Genomic DNA, 15,514 nt, shown 5'->3' with positions numbered 1-15,514 from the left:
CGAGTCCGACTTTAACAAGCTCGAGTCTAAAAATAAGTTTGTTTAATAAACGAGTCTGAGCCCCAACTTTACTTGTTGCACTAGAGCCGGATCACAACTCACAAGCCTATTTTTTATATAGTTTCTTTTTAATATATTAAACATTATATTATGCTCCCACTATATAAAAATAATAATTAAAATATATACAATAATCAAGTTTACGTATAAGTAAAATAAGTAATAAATAATAAATGAGTCGAGCTCGTGTCGTGCTCGAGTTTGAAAAACCACCCACCGGCCGAGCTCGAGCTTTAAAAATAGAGTTTAAAGCGGGCCGAACTCTAGCTCAAGCTTGAAAAACTACTCAAAAGCCGAGCAAACTTGAAAAACTACTCACGAGCCAAGCTTGGGATCTGCTTTCGGTACTAGTACCGCTGGTACTAAATTGATACCAAATTTTGAGTTTTCAGTACCGGTATGGTATGGTGCGAAACTGGTATCTCTTAAATTTTGCCTGCAGTCCGGTTATATATTAGTACCAAACCAAACATTTCGATATTGATATCGATAAAAAAATATCGATTTTCGATACCACTAATTTCGATACCGATACCGGTAAGTACCGGTCTCATTGACAATGGAAAACCTCAAATCTCAATTTACGGTTTTTCCCTTCTAGAAGCTAAAAAACTCAACCAGCCAAGCCAAGCCAAGCCAAGCCGATCACGCCAAGACAAGCCACAAAGTTAGTAAATCCAAGTGGGCCGAATATGATAATAATATTACATCATTGCGTACAGTACACCTTCTCACCGGTACTACTATTAATAGATTCATATGTCAAAAACTGCGTGTAATAATAATAATAATAATAACATTTCGTCACACTCAAATCTTACACTCCACAACCACCACCAACAATGTGGAAGCTCCGGTGGCTACTGAGCTTCATAATAATAATAATAATAATAATAATAATATGTTCAGTATCGTTAACCGCAGCTCAAGGATCCGGTAACGAAACCTCGCCGTGGCAAACTCTAAGAGGTAGTAAATAGTAATGCAGCTAACTTCTTCTTCTACACGTTTTGTTCAATCGGTTAATAGTTTCACTCGTTCGGTGTTCGTGTTATGAATTAGGTTACGGATGAGTGAATGCATTAATATATTGTGTTTTGAGTTGATTTTAGTGTTGAGTTTGTGAATGTTAGGTTTAAGTAATTGTAAATGATTTGTGATCTGTTATCAGCTGGTAATGCAGCTAACTTATTGCACACGTTTTATTCAATCGGTTAATAGTTTCACTCGTTCGGTGTTCGTGCTATGAATTAGGTCACGGATGGGTGAATGCATGAATATATTGTATTTTGAGTTTATTTTGTGTAGAATTTGTGAATGTTAGGTTTAAGTAATTGAATGATTTGTGGATTTAAGCCGTGAATCTGTGATCTGTTATTAGCCGGTTTAATGCAGCAACTAATTGTACACATTTTGTTCGGGATTGATTTCAGTTTTGGATGAATTAGGTTACGGAAGAGTGAATGCATGTGTTTTGAGTTGATTTTAGTGTAGAATTTGTGAATGTTAGGTTTAAGTAATTGTGAATGATTTGTGGATTTAAGCTGTGAATTTGAGATATGTTAGAATCTGAAAGATCTATGCGTAGAGAAACTGCTGGTGTAAATCGCGCTCAGTGCATATGTTATTTTGATGAGCTGGAATGCAGCAACTAATTGTACACATATTGTTCAATCCGTTAATAGCTTCACACGTTCAGTGTTTGTGTTATGAATCATTGAATTGATTTCAGTTTCGGAGGAATTAGGTTACGGACGAGTGAATGCATGTGTTTTGAGTTGATTTTAGTGTAGAATTTGTGAATGTTAGGTTTAAGTAATTGAATGATTTGTGATCTGTTATCAGCTGGTAATGCAGCAACTAATTGTACACGTTTTGTTCAATCGGTTAATAGTTTCACTCGTTCGCTGTTCGTGTTATGAATCAGGTTGCGGATGAGTGAATGCATGAATATATTGTGTTTTGAGTTGATTTTAGTGTTGAGTTTGTGAATGTTAGGTTTAAGTAATTGAATGATTTGTGATCTGTTATCAGCTGGTAATGCAGCAACTAATTGTACACGTTTTGTTCAATCGGTTAATAGTTTCACTCGTTCGCTGTTCGTGTTATGAATCAGGTTACGGATGAGTGAATGCATGAATATATTGTGTTTTGAGTTGATTTTTGTGTTGAGTTTGTGAATGTTAGGTTTAAGTAATTGTAAATGATTTGTGATCTGTTATCAGCTGGTAATGCAGCTAACTTATTGCACACGTTTTGTTCAATCGGTTAATAGTTTCACTCGTTCGGTGTTCGTGCTATGAATTAGGTCACGGATGAGTGAATGCATGAATATATTGTGTTTTGAGTTTATTTTGTGTAGAATTTGTGAATGTTAGGTTTAAGTAATTGAATGATTTGTGGATTTAAGCTGTGAATCTGTGATCTGTTATTAGCCGGTTTAATGCAGCAACTAATTGTATACATTTTGTTCGGAATTGATTTCAGTGTTGGATGAATTAGGTTACGGAAGAGTGAATGCATGTGTTTTGAGTTGATTTTAGTGTAGAGTTTGTGAATGTCAGGTTTAAGTAATTGTGAATGATTTGTGGATTTAAGCTGTGAATTTGAGATATGTTAGAATCTGAAAGATCTATGCGTAGAGAAACTGCTGGTGTAAATCGAGCTTAGTGCATACGATATTTTGATGAGCTGGAATGCAGCAACTAATTGTACACATTTTGTTCAATCGGTTAATAGCTTCACACGTTCAGTGTTTGTGTTATGAATCATTGAATTGATTTCAGTTTCGGAGGAATTAGGTTACGGACGAGTGAATGCATGTGTTTTATGTTGATTTTAGTGTAGAGTTTGTGAATGTTAGGTTTAAGTAGTTGAATGATTTGTGATTTGTTATCAGCTGGTAATGCAGCAACTAATTGTACGCGTTTTGTTTAATCGGTCAATAGGGTCACTCGATCGGTGTTTGTGCTCGGAATTGATTTCAGTTTTGGATGAGTTAAATTACGGAAGAGTGAATGCATGTGTTTTGAGTTGATTTTAGTGTAGAGTTTGTGAATGTCAGGTTTAAGTAATTATTTAAGCTGTGAATCTGTGATCTGTTTGATTGTGTAAGATCTATAAATAGAAACGAGCTTAGTGCATATGATATTAAAATCAACTGATAATGCAGCAACTAATTTTATTGTGTTTTGTTCGGAATTGATTTCAGTTTTGGATGAATTAGGTTACGGAAGAGAGAATGCATGAGATTATTCTAGTGTAGAATTTGTGAAAATTAGGTTTAAGTAATCGAAGGATTTGTGCATTTAAGCTTGTGAATATCTGATAAGTTTGTGTTTGGATACTGATTTTAATTTTGGATGAATTAGGTTTTGGAAGAGTGAATGCATGTATATTTTGTGATTTAATTTGATTCTAGTGTAGAATTTGTGAAAATAAGAGTTAAGTAATTGAAGGATTTGTGCATTTAAGCTGTGAATCTGTTATCTGTTAGATTTTGAAAGATCTATGCATAGAGGAACCGCTGGTGTAAATCGAGCTTAGGGCATATGGTATGTTGATCGGCTGGTAATGCAGCAACTAATTGTACACATTTTGTTCAATCGTTTAACAGTTTCACTCATTCGGTGTTTTGTTCGGAATAGATTTAAGTTTCGGAGGAATTAGGTTACGGAAGAGTGAATGCATGCGCTTTGAGTTGATTTTAGTGTAGTGTATGTGAATATTAGATACACTACACTAAAATCAACTCAAATTGACTTGGGATTTTAGTGTAGTGTATGTGAATATTAGATCCGTAGAAAACATTACTATAGAGGGGAGGAGGGGTAGAGGACGACCGAAATTGACTTGGGATGAGAGGATTAGGCATGATTTGATAGACCTAAACCTCTCCGAGGACATGGTTGAGGATAGGAATTCGTGGAGAAGTAGAATTAAAGTTAAGGATTTTTAGAGAGAATTGAATACCTTAAGGCTTAGACTTAACTTATTTAGGTCACATACCATAATGGTATTTCCCTTACATATTTTATTATTATTATTATTAGCTTTTATATTGCGGTTAAACTGTGACCTTTTTATTAATATTATTATAATTAGTAGTAGTTTTTTATATAACTGTTAAACTTTGATTTCCTTTTTTTGCTTCATACACATGTTCTTAGAGCCGAGGGTCTCTCTGGAAGCCACCTCTTTATTCCTTTGGATAGAGGTACGGTGTGCCTACATCCCACCCTCCCCAGACCCTACCTATAGCTCTGCTGTCGGTGGGATTTTACTGGGTATGATTGATTGATTGATTGTATGTGAATATTAGATTTAAGTAATTATGAATGATTTGTGGATTTAAGCTGTGGATTTGTGATCTGTTAGCTTTTGAAAGATGTATGCGTAGAACTGATAGAAGATCAGCCGGTGTGAAACGAGCTTAATACATATGATATTTAGATTTCATTAACTGTCAGTTGATTGTTGAAGTTCTACGTATAAGATATTGAGTATCATGATTTGCTTTTATAAATTTATTTCAGTTTTGAATGATTAGGGATGTGGCAGTGAGAATGTAGGAAGTTTTGTGTTTTTAATTCAGTTATAGTGTTTTGATGTAGAAAAAGCATGAACACGACTTGAACAATTAAAGTATTTGTGTAAATGAGCTATTGATTTGTGATCTGTTACTTTCTGAAAGATTCTATGCATAGAAGATTAGATGGTTCAAAACACACTTATTGAATATGCTTTTTTGATTAGATGGTTCAATACACACGTATTGCATATGCGTTTTTGATTTTGTTAGCGGTTAATTGACTGTTCGAAGTTCTAAATAATAAGATATTATAACTGGATTGCTAAAACTATAACTGGTTTGAGTGGTTTCACAACACATTTTTTTCTGCTTTGGAGAACTTTTGAAGTATTGTATTCTGAAAGAAGTTTAGCTACTAGCTAAGATATCAAGATATGTGAATTGTAGTAATTGTTCTGATAAATGCAGTGTACACTGTCTAGCAAGGACTGATGCTTTAACTTGATGGGACTATTAGGTCCAATACATCATGTATATCATATTACTAACCTATTTGTTTTGTATCATATATAAATTTCAAAGTTGGTTATTCCAAGCTATGTGCGCTAACTTTAGCTATCTTTATAACATGTTCTTAAATATGAAATATACTTTCTACACTTTTGCAGGAGATCCTCCTTTGGTTGTTGCACGTGGTGGGTTTTCAGGATTATTTCCTGACTCAAGTATCAGTGCCTACACTTTTGCTTTGATTACTGGCTTATCTAACACGATCTTGTGGTGTGATGTACAATTAACCAGTGATAATGTTGGGGTTTGCCTTCCATATCTTAATATTGAGAATGGTACCACAATTTCTTCGGATTTTGAGAAGGGGAACAAAACCTACCTTGTGAATGGGGTGCCTACATCAGGATGGTTTCCTGTGGATTTTTCAATTGATGACCTGGACAAAGTATTCTGTAAGTTGAACATATTTTACTTAACCTTTCATATTATCATGAGCATATTATGATGGGTGACTTAAATTTACACTTAATGTCAAATATAATTTTGACCGAAATTGAAACTTTCGTTGATGCTGTCTTTGTTGCAATTTGAATACAAATAAACCAGATTTTGCATGAACAAATAAATTGATAAATAGTTATATAAAGAGATCTAGAGAAGAACATATCACATAGATATCAAATTTTCAGTTGTCAGGGTACATCCTCCTGGTCTTACAATTACTCACAATTTCTTCTTGTATTGCAATAGTAACACAAGGCATCCTGTCTCGAAGTCCAGTTTTTGATGGATCATTCAAAATACTAACTGTTGAAGATGTTGTTGAGCAAGTGAAACCACCTGGACTGTGGTTGAACATTCAGGTGATTATTAGTTTGTAAGTTATGAACTCTATGTAATTGAAAAGCATTCCATGTCTGCTAATCATTCTCTATATGCCTTTGCAGCATGCTGCATTTTACAGCCAACACAATTTGAGTATGAGAAATTATGTCATCAGCACATCAAGAAGAGTAATCATAAACTACATATCATCTCCAGAAGTTAACTTTCTGAGAAGTATTATGACAAGATTCAAAGCAAGCAAAACCAAACTAGTTTTCCGTTTTCTAGGACAGGATGAAACCGAGCCGTCAACCAACCAAACATATGGTTCTCTTTTGACTAATTTGACTTATATCAAGACATTCGCTTCTGGGATTCTTGTTCCTAAATCGTATATATGGCCTGTGGATAAAGATTTCTATCTACAACCATCTACCTCACTAGTTTTAGATGCTCACAAGGAGGGTCTTGAAGTTTTTGCTTCTGATTTTATGAATGATGCATCGTTTGCATATAATTACAGTTATGACCCTGTATCAGAGTATCTCTCATTTGTTGATAACGGAAAGTTCACTGTGGATGGTGTTCTGTCTGACAACCCTATTACTCCATCATCAGCTTTTGGTAAGTTTACACACTAACTTATCTCATTTTGATGTTTCTCTCTATATATTTCCACTTATGGTTAAAAATAAATTTCACAGTTATAAGTATTAATGCGCTAATTCGTTTTTGGAATCTTATTGTTTTAATCATGCAGATTGCTTATCTCACCTGGGAAAAGATCAACCTAAGCAAGGTTAGTCTTTTGAACAATGTTTGAAATTGGCTATTTCGTAGAGATGGCAATTTCGATACATTTACTTATGAATGTGTTCATTTGGGTTGTGCTTTATTCAAATGTTCAAATAGGTTTAATACAATAGTGGTAGCTAAAAGGGCAATGGGTCAAACGTGTTGAAAGTCATCCAGAGTCAGTTTTAATGCATAAACTCCTAGATCATTTATTCAAATATTCAGAGATTGTTATTGTAATAATATTGATTTTATAATCATAACTAACACCTCCGTTTATTATTCCAAACAAGGAAAGTGTTAGGGTCTCAAACTAAAGTTTGTTTTTTATGCATTACAATCTTCTAAATTGTTTTATATAAAGAACTTAGATTATTACTGTAATTCTATTATTTTTGTGATCTTACTTGGCGTATGAATTTATTATAAAGTTTTTTGAATACGGTCAAAAATGAGTTATAGTGGGTCAACCCAACCCGGCCAAGCCTGTTTTGACCCGTACATAAAAACGACCTGTTTCAACTTGACTGAAACATGGCTTATCTTTTGTTCTTGCTACAGCAAAACCATTAATCATCACATCTGAAGGAGCAAGTGGGGACTATCCAGGCTGTACTGATTTGTCATATAGAAAAGCTGTTTCTGACGGTGCAGATATTATCGACTGTCCTGTTCAAATTACAAGTGACGGGACACCTATTTGTTTAGGTTCTATAAATTTACTTGATAGAACAACAGTTGCACAGACAGGTTTTAGCAATCTTACATCAAATATTGCTGAGCTTGAGGAAGGTACTGGAATATATACATTCAGCCTCACATGGAGCCAGATTCAAAGTTTGACACGTAAGTAATATACTCACCATTCTATTTCGTTTATATATTCAATAAAGGGTTCTATTTCGAGTTTTTGACCAATTTACTTATGAAAGGGTCAATTTGGCTGTGTTTTATCTTAAATGAGTCAAATCAGATAGTTTGGTTAAAAGGGAACAAATCATGGCTGTTGAAAGTCGCCAAAGTCTGTTTTTAATGAATACAACCTCCTAGCTGTTTTCATCATAAAACGACTGCTGAACTTTAACTGCACACCTATGAGCAGAAAATTGTTTAATTTTTATTATAAACTTCTTCATCATGCCTGAAAAGCTTTTCTTGTCATTTTTGTAGATTATTAACTTGTACTGTAACAGCCTTTTGTACATTTCAATTTTCCATAAGTCAGAACTTTACTTAAAATGTAATTTTTATGTTAAATACACATGAGTAAAATCTAAACGGGCACCTAGATTACAGAAAAAATAAATAGAAATAAAATAAAATAAATTCTAAGCTTCATTTACACCTTATGCCGCGAAGCGAGATCAAATTTTCCAAAAAAATTCATTGTAGATGTTCTTTTTAATAATTAAACTTGTAGCTACAACATTGTTAAATAGTTAACTAAATACATCAAAAAAATTTAGGGACTTGTTTGTCAATAATCAGAACTTAAGGAATCTAAGTGTATCTTCCGGTCTTTTTAAAATGTTTTTACACTTTCACTAACAGCTGTCTTTGTGGGAAAAAAAAATGAAGATTTGAGTTCTGACCTTGCTTTAGTATTTATTTTCTCGATATTATTTGATGCGTTAGCGGTTGGTCATATTAACTGAGTTTTTCTACACTTATACTAACCTCTGTTTTTTTTTTTTTTTTTTTTTTTTTTTTTATGTTTTTAGCTGCAATGTCCAACACATATAAGAACTACTCTTTGTTTCGGAATCCGAAAGCCAAAAATGATGGAAAGATTATGACCTTGTCTGACTTTCTGGACTTTGCAAGCAATGCTACTTCTATTTCCGGTGTCTTGATCAATATTAAGGTAAGTCTTTGCTCTTCATCTCCTATTTTGCATCTTATAATATTTTCTATTATTAAAGTAAAAAAAAAGGTTATAAAAGCCCCCCGAAAATCTTTATCCTTTTAACGGGTTATAATAACGTGCTTGGTTCTTTTAACATCCAGAATGCACCGTACCTAGCAGCAAATGAAGGACTAAGCGTTGTAGAGGCAGTGATGAATGTACTGAATAACTCCACTTACAAAAATCAAAAAACCAAGAGAATATTAATCCAATCTCCCGAAGGCGGAGTTTTGAAACTATTCAAGGCAAAAAGCAACCGACACGAGCTCGTTTACGAAGTTAATGAAAATATCCGTGACGCTCTAAATTCAACAATATCCGAAATCAGTGAGATTGCTAACTCGGTGGTTGTTGGAAAAGCATCGGTTTTCCCTAAAACTGCAGGATTTCTTGTTGGCCAAACTGATGTGGTGGCAAAGCTTCAGGCATTCAAGCTCCCGGTTTACGTACAGCTTATGAATAATGAGTTTGTTTCACAACCATGGGATTTCTTTTCTGACCCGTATGTTGAAATAAATTCGTATGTTCTGGGAGCTAATGTTGATGGGATTATTACAAATTATCCAGCTACTGCAGCCCGATACAGAAGTAAGTTTATTATATTATATAAACTCTATTCATTATTATTCCAATTATGCTTTATTTGAAGAATTAGACAAGAGACAAGAATATTATGTACACTTAGGGATAGACGGGTCGGTGGTGGGTCAAAACGGGTTCGGATTGAAATAGTCGGGGTCGGGTGACGGGCCATAGTTGCTCGGGTTGAAACAAGAGGATTTATCCAGCTACTGCAAACGTTTGTTCATTATTTTATGGATCTTTATAAATTAATAGCAGACTTTATAGTTACAACTTACAATTACATTATTATTACTTTAATCATTAAATATATTTATTAAAACAGGCTTCAAGAGACAAAGCAAGTAAATTTTTTGTACAGAGTTGAAAAAGGTTGGCCGCGTTTTTTGTTCGTTTTTTACAAACTATTATAAATTAGTACATTGTTAATATTTACAAATACCATATTATTACATTATTAACCAAATATATTCATAAAACTTACGTAACAAAAGCATTTTTAGTATGAGTTGATTTAGGTTGGGTGTGCCCGGCCCATAAAAACTTATATATTCATTTTTCTTTCTAAGCTTTGTAAATTACTAATATGTTAAAAGTCATTTATTTATTTATTATTATTAAATTTTGGCAAATACAGGTAGCCCGTGTTTAGGATTACCACCAGATCAGACCCCACCATACATGGAACCCGCTAAACCGGGCCAGTTGCTGCAAATCATATCACCACAAATGATGCCTCCAGCCGAGGCCCCCAACCCAATCCTAACGTTGGCCGATGTAGCCGATGCTCCTATTCCACCTGCCACAAAGAAATCACCACTGCCAGCTGGCAACTCAACATCACCTAGCAGCCAACCACCGACAGTCACAGCCAGGGTTCTGCTCTCTTCTCTAGCCACCGCCGCAGTCATCTTTCTCACGGTTAGTTTGGGTTAGTTGAAATGACAATATTTTTCGGCTCTCACACGGTTAGTTTGAGTTAGTTGTTAAGAATGTTTTGAACCAGTTTCGGCTCGTGTTATTTTTTTTTAGTGTTTGTAAGTATTAATGTTCCTCGTGTGTAGTTTGAGAATCGAAAGGTAGAGATTGTGGGGGACATATGTTGTGAATTCGTTGTACCTTTTAACGGTTGGCTTTATTGCTTTCGGTGTGTAGGTTTGCAAACAAGATTTTCGTATTTCTCTATATATTTAGCCAGTCAAATGTGTAGTTCTTTCAAACGTTAATAAACGATTTAACATGAAATTTTCAAGATGAAAATGGCAAAGATCACTATTTTTAGGCGTGTACGGTCGTACGGATGGTGGGTTGAAATTGGAATGCGAACACAACCCGTATATTTATTTATGTCGAAGATAATTATAATTTGTACACAATTTGTGTAGTTTGTTTATGAAAACGGGTTCAAACAGTTTGACGGGCAGCAAGAAAGACCTGTTAGCAATGATGTTTCTTGAACCAAACTAATTATTGATGTAATGATCTTTTGGTGTTACGAGAATTTTAAGTCGGATGAAGGCTACATGTTTACCAACATGGGGTTTCTGTATCACTTACAGGTTTGATCATTGGGTCTCTCTTTTTTGGTGTTCTTGCATCTTAAATAAGTGCTAATGATTTCAACTTCGAAGTTACGGGTTTTTGTCTTTTTGATTACGTGTGTTTAACTAGATAGCTCGTTAAAAACTCAAGATAACTTTAATCGGACTTGTTGATTTGTATAATGTTTTAGAAGTTTGAACGAGACGAACTTGCTTGACAAAGAAAACGTAAGATAAGATGCAGAGTTGCAACCCATCGGAACAAAAAAATCGGTTAATGGCTGGCAAATGGAAAAACGAAGATTGAACAAAAAATTTGGTTTTTGGTTAAATATACTAGGGATAGATGATTTTTTGGTGAGTATAGGTAGCGATATTCATTTTTTTGTCTTTGATTTCACACATTACTGTTTTCGGTCTCTCATTTAACTATAATTGACACCGAACCTAAACGACAGTTTAGTTATTAACTTGTCCGAAATAGCAGTTTATTCGCAAACAAATAAGCTATAGAAATGAGATCAAAGATGCATGCATAAGAAAGTCTTAACAAATGCTAAAAAGTCAACAGAATCAAACCTAACAAACAAAAGTCAACAAAACCTGAGCCATATCATTCCTCAAAAACAAATAAAACAAACACCAAACTATTATAAAGTAATACAGTTTTAAGCGGTGGCGCCCTTTCCTTTCTTCTTTTGCAGCTTCTTCATGTAGAATTCAAGTTCTTTTCCCTCCAATATGTATCTAAAAACACGCAAAAGCCATCAATTTAATCTTTCTAATTTTAATTCCAACACAAAAAAAATTAAGATAAGAAACATATTCATGTACCCGTCAGCACGCCCACACTGGCCAGGGCGCGATGAGATGGCAGCTAGAAGACGACCACTCGAGAACTGTTCTTCAACATGTGGGTCCAGTTTACGCTCTTCTTGACGTTTTTCCAACTTCCTCACAACATGGTTACTCTTTTTGGCCTCTTCAGTTGCACCTTCTCCTTCCTATAAAGCAACCAATATAAAAATATATATAATTCAATAAGCGACAATAAATGTGTCTATTAACATAATTTAATCATGTATAACCATGGTGACAAAACACGAGCATCGTGCGACGGTTGAAATAATCAAATGTATAATTTTGTAATTTAAGTTTACAAAACACATGTATGGTCCCAACTAGCATTTTCAAATGTCTAACACGAATGTTCCTTACGTGCTTGTAAAATGACTAAAATACCCTTATTGATTAAAAAAATATGAAACACTATTTTAAATGGCTTCTGACCTTATAAACAAATCACAACAAATCCTTATGTGCTTGTAAAAAGACTAAAATACCCTTAATGATTAAAAAAATATGAAACACTATCTTAAATGATTTCTAACCTTATAAACAAATCACAACAAAAGCTAATTTGTTTCCATATAGACAACAGGCTAAAATCACCAACTCTAATATGAACTTAAATAAAATTAATAAATTTGAAACAAGAACATACCTCTCCCTCTTTTTTGGCTGCAGCGGTTTTCTTCTTGCGACCGATATCAACACCATAGTGTTGAAGATACCATTGCTTGAACGGTGCAGCGTCCACCTGAACAATTGCACTCTTGACAAGTGTCTGAGTTCTGACCAACTCGTTGTTAGATGCATTGTAAACAACATCCAGAATTCGGGTCTTACGGGTCACAGCCTCACTTCCCCACGAGTAGTTACCGGTATCCAACCTCAAAGCACGCCACTTGACATTTCCACCACGTACCCTAACCCTCCTAACGGTCTTGTTGCTGGAAATCTTGGTGTTTGCTGGCTGCCTTCCGAGCTCATACCTTAATTAGAAAAATAAGAAAATATTAAGACTGTTACAAAAAATAGGTAGTCTATACGTGGTAATTCTATTAAAAAAATCGAAAGAAAAAAAACTTAAACCATCAGCCTAAACAAAGCATTTTCACATTATATCAAGATCAAAAAAACCTTAAACTTAAAATTTTTGGTGATCAATAGATGACTTAGGGAAAATCTAATGCTAAATTGTCATTACTCGTCTTATTACTCATACATGCTCCTAATTACATTTAGGGGTTCAAACAAATTAAACCGCTCCTGAGCTAATCAATATCAGCTCGTTAAAAGCTCAAACCAATCCGAGCTTAAAAAAACTCAAGCAATATAAAAAGCTTGTTTAATAAACAAGCCCGGGCCCAAGCTTTAATTAACAAGCTCGAGCTGGATCATGTGACTAAATGAGCCCATTGTGTATATGAACTTATTTAATAAATTAAATATATAATTATATGATAATTATTAAAAAATTTAAATAGATAATATATATATGTTGTATCTAAAATATATAAAAAGAAAAGCAAAAAAACTAATAGATAAAAAATAGGTCAAGGTTGAGTCCAAGCTCAAGCTTTAAAAACAGAGCTCAAAACGACCCAAGTTGAGCTCGATTCATTGACACCGCCAAGCTTCTATATTTATATCTCTCATATCTCTTGCCTTAAAGTCACAGCAAGTAATCCTCTAAGATCGTTAATTAACAATATAATTATGGTAATATAAACACTCTATAGTATGACTGTAAGAAGTGGGGCATTATGCGACATAATAATAATCTTAAAAGTCTGGTCTGATTTACTTAAACAAGCTAATACATCCAATTACTAACAAATACCACATCTATAAATAATATAATAATAATAAATTTTAAAAAAGACATATTTGATATTACTACTCCTTTTCTCCTCCTATGCAACGGTTCCCTCTGCTTCAAATATTATTATTCATTCACACACACTTTCCACTTTCTCATATTCTCTCTCACCTGAAGCATTAATAATAAACTATCCAGAATCAGAAGCAGAAGCACTTATTCAATTCAATTCACCAACACACACGAGTATCTCGTTTCACCTTCATTCAATTCAATTCCAATTTCATTCAATTCTCATCAATCGATCACCGTTACAAGTTTCCAATCTAGTTAAATTTCCGGTGAGGATACTTTTAGTTATCAGTTAATTCACTTTGTTTACGTCCTTTTCGGATGTAAACGAGCTCGATCTCAGCTTGTTTAACTTACAGACAGCTCAAACTCGGTTTACGACGGTTTTACTGTACTTGATCTTCGTTTTTTTTCCTTTTCGGATGCAATTGAGCTTAGCCGAGCTCGACTAGGCTTGAGCTCGGCTTGTTTAACTTACGGAGAACTTGAGTTCGGTTTGTGAGTAATTTAGAAGCTCGAGCTTTCGGCTCCTTTCCTATTTAAGTATTTATTAATGAATTGCATTGTCCCAAATGATCATCGTTTTTTCCTTTCAAATTAACGTAATTCTCTGTTTTTGTGTAAATGAACTTGAGCTCGGCTTGTTTAACTTACAGAGAGCTCGAGCTTGAGCTTCATTTCTCGAGCTCGAACTTGACATGTGAGACTCGACATGTGAGAAATTATTCAAGCTCAAGCTCGGGCTCTCTTTTCCTAATTATTAATTATTAATATTTATTTCCAACTACTAACAAATATCACATCTATAAATAATAATAATAATAATAATAATAATAATAATAATAATAATAATAATAATTGTAAAAGTCTTACTTTCGCTTCTTCCTCCAGGCCTTCTTCTTACCACCAGTTGCACGCCTCTTGTGCATAGAATCACGAGAGATACCTACATCCAATAATAATAATAATAATAATATTAACAATTAATCATCATCAATGTTAAATCAAATATATATGAACGTAATGAACAGTAGTAATTGGTAAAGCTGTCTGTACCCATGGTTGCTGCAGATGTCCACTCTAGATGAAATTAAAATTAGGGTTTGGAAACGGCGGCTTTAAAAGGTTAATATTATTATGGAGATTGATTGATAGATGAATAGATACAGTTTATAAAATATGGGCTGGACAAAGCTACTACTAGCCCATGATCCACTACAATACATATATATACTATATGGCCCAAATATAGATCATATTCAAAGTTAAGAGATACACAAACAACCCGAACCAGAAACCGGTATTTTTATACCCGGGTTTCTAATACATGAACATATGCATGACCCTACTCATAGGGGAACGATTAGGGTATGCATTTTAGTATTTGGAACCAGACCCGATTTGTACCCAGACCTAGAGGTGTACAAAAAAATTCGGTTTCACCCAAACCGACTCAAACCCCAGTTTCAGGACTGGTTCCCCTTAAGATATACCAAACCGGTTCCCCTTAAGATATACCAAACCGGTTTCAAATACCAGATCTATACCCGAAAAATAACTGAAAAATACCAAAAAAAAGTCCATCCCCTTATAATACTCGATCTATACTAGAATATAGGGGTTTTTTTTCAATATCGGAAATAGGGTATTCAAATACCCAGTTATATACCCGACCCGAACCGGATGCATATGGTATGGTGTTTAAAGACAATATAGCCGAACCCAGACCGAACCTAAACCCGACCAGGGTATGGCCAATACACAGTTTTCCAATACACCTAATCATACCTGAAACCGGTTCCGTGGGGGTAATAGAAAAACCCGATTTGTGCACGTCTATTCAAAGTAGATAGATCAATTTAGTAGGGATGTTAATTGATTAGGTTTTCAGGGTTTTCGGTTTATATGAAATTTATTTGGTGTTTTGTAAAACCAAAAACCAGATGAGATATTCGGTTATGATTACAACCTAAACTAAACAAGAACTAGGTTCGGATTTTTTTATTTAGGTTCAATTCGGTACCATT

General features: G+C 34.3%; 2 protein-coding genes across 3 annotated transcripts; one reads left to right on the top strand and one right to left on the bottom strand.

The window, feature by feature from the left end:
• The first annotated feature begins 869 nt into the window (after window positions 1–869).
• Window positions 870–10,335, top strand: LOC143550948 (glycerophosphodiester phosphodiesterase GDPDL3-like). 2 transcript variants are annotated; one of them, XM_077041494.1, is made up of 9 exons: window positions 870–1,029; window positions 5,260–5,553; window positions 5,852–5,964; window positions 6,049–6,550; window positions 6,687–6,725; window positions 7,283–7,567; window positions 8,443–8,585; window positions 8,729–9,215; window positions 9,847–10,335. In XM_077041494.1, exons 1-9 carry the CDS (start codon window positions 903–905, stop codon window positions 10,143–10,145), a joined length of 2,289 nt encoding a protein of 762 aa, XP_076897609.1. In that variant the 5' UTR covers window positions 870–902; the 3' UTR covers window positions 10,146–10,335. The 2 variants fall into 2 exon arrangements, with proteins under 2 accessions (XP_076897609.1, XP_076897608.1); XM_077041493.1 differs by lacking the exon at window positions 870–1,029 and having other exon boundaries at window positions 5,095–5,553.
• A 959-nt stretch (window positions 10,336–11,294) lies between these two features.
• Window positions 11,295–14,610, bottom strand: LOC143550946 (small ribosomal subunit protein eS8-like). Its single transcript, XM_077041492.1, has 5 exons — window positions 14,544–14,610; window positions 14,361–14,433; window positions 12,255–12,585; window positions 11,585–11,754; window positions 11,295–11,497 (listed from the first exon to the last, which is right to left on the bottom strand). Exons 1-5 carry the CDS (start codon window positions 14,545–14,547, stop codon window positions 11,419–11,421), a joined length of 657 nt encoding a protein of 218 aa, XP_076897607.1. The 5' UTR covers window positions 14,548–14,610; the 3' UTR covers window positions 11,295–11,418.
• Between the last annotated feature and the right edge of the window lie 904 nt (window positions 14,611–15,514).

This window comes from Bidens hawaiensis, unplaced genomic scaffold (assembly GCF_021521415.1).
Source record: "Bidens hawaiensis isolate Kalapana, Puna unplaced genomic scaffold, B.hawaiensis_p1.1 tig00016203_1, whole genome shotgun sequence".
Taxonomy (NCBI): domain Eukaryota; kingdom Viridiplantae; phylum Streptophyta; class Magnoliopsida; order Asterales; family Asteraceae; genus Bidens; species Bidens hawaiensis.
Note: the sequence above shows the minus strand (reverse complement) of the source record. Positions and strands in the feature narration are given on the sequence as shown.

Bases quoted from the DNA above. Each gene is read 5' to 3' on its own strand.
- LOC143550948 (XM_077041493.1), top strand. From the start codon at position 5,121: ATGTATATCATATTACTAACCTATTTGTTTTGTATCATATATAAATTT. The intron at 5,554-5,851 runs GTAAGTTGAACA...GTATTGCAATAG, and splicing joins TGACCTGGACAAAGTATTCT to TAACACAAGGCATCCTGTCT. The intron at 6,551-6,686 runs GTAAGTTTACAC...TTAATCATGCAG, and splicing joins TACTCCATCATCAGCTTTTG to ATTGCTTATCTCACCTGGGA.
- LOC143550946 (XM_077041492.1), bottom strand. The intron at 12,586-14,360 runs GTAAGACTTTTA...TTTCTAATTAAG, and splicing joins GCCTGGAGGAAGAAGCGAAA to GTATGAGCTCGGAAGGCAGC. The intron at 11,755-12,254 runs GTATGTTCTTGT...GTTGCTTTATAG, and splicing joins CAGCCAAAAAAGAGGGAGAG to GAAGGAGAAGGTGCAACTGA.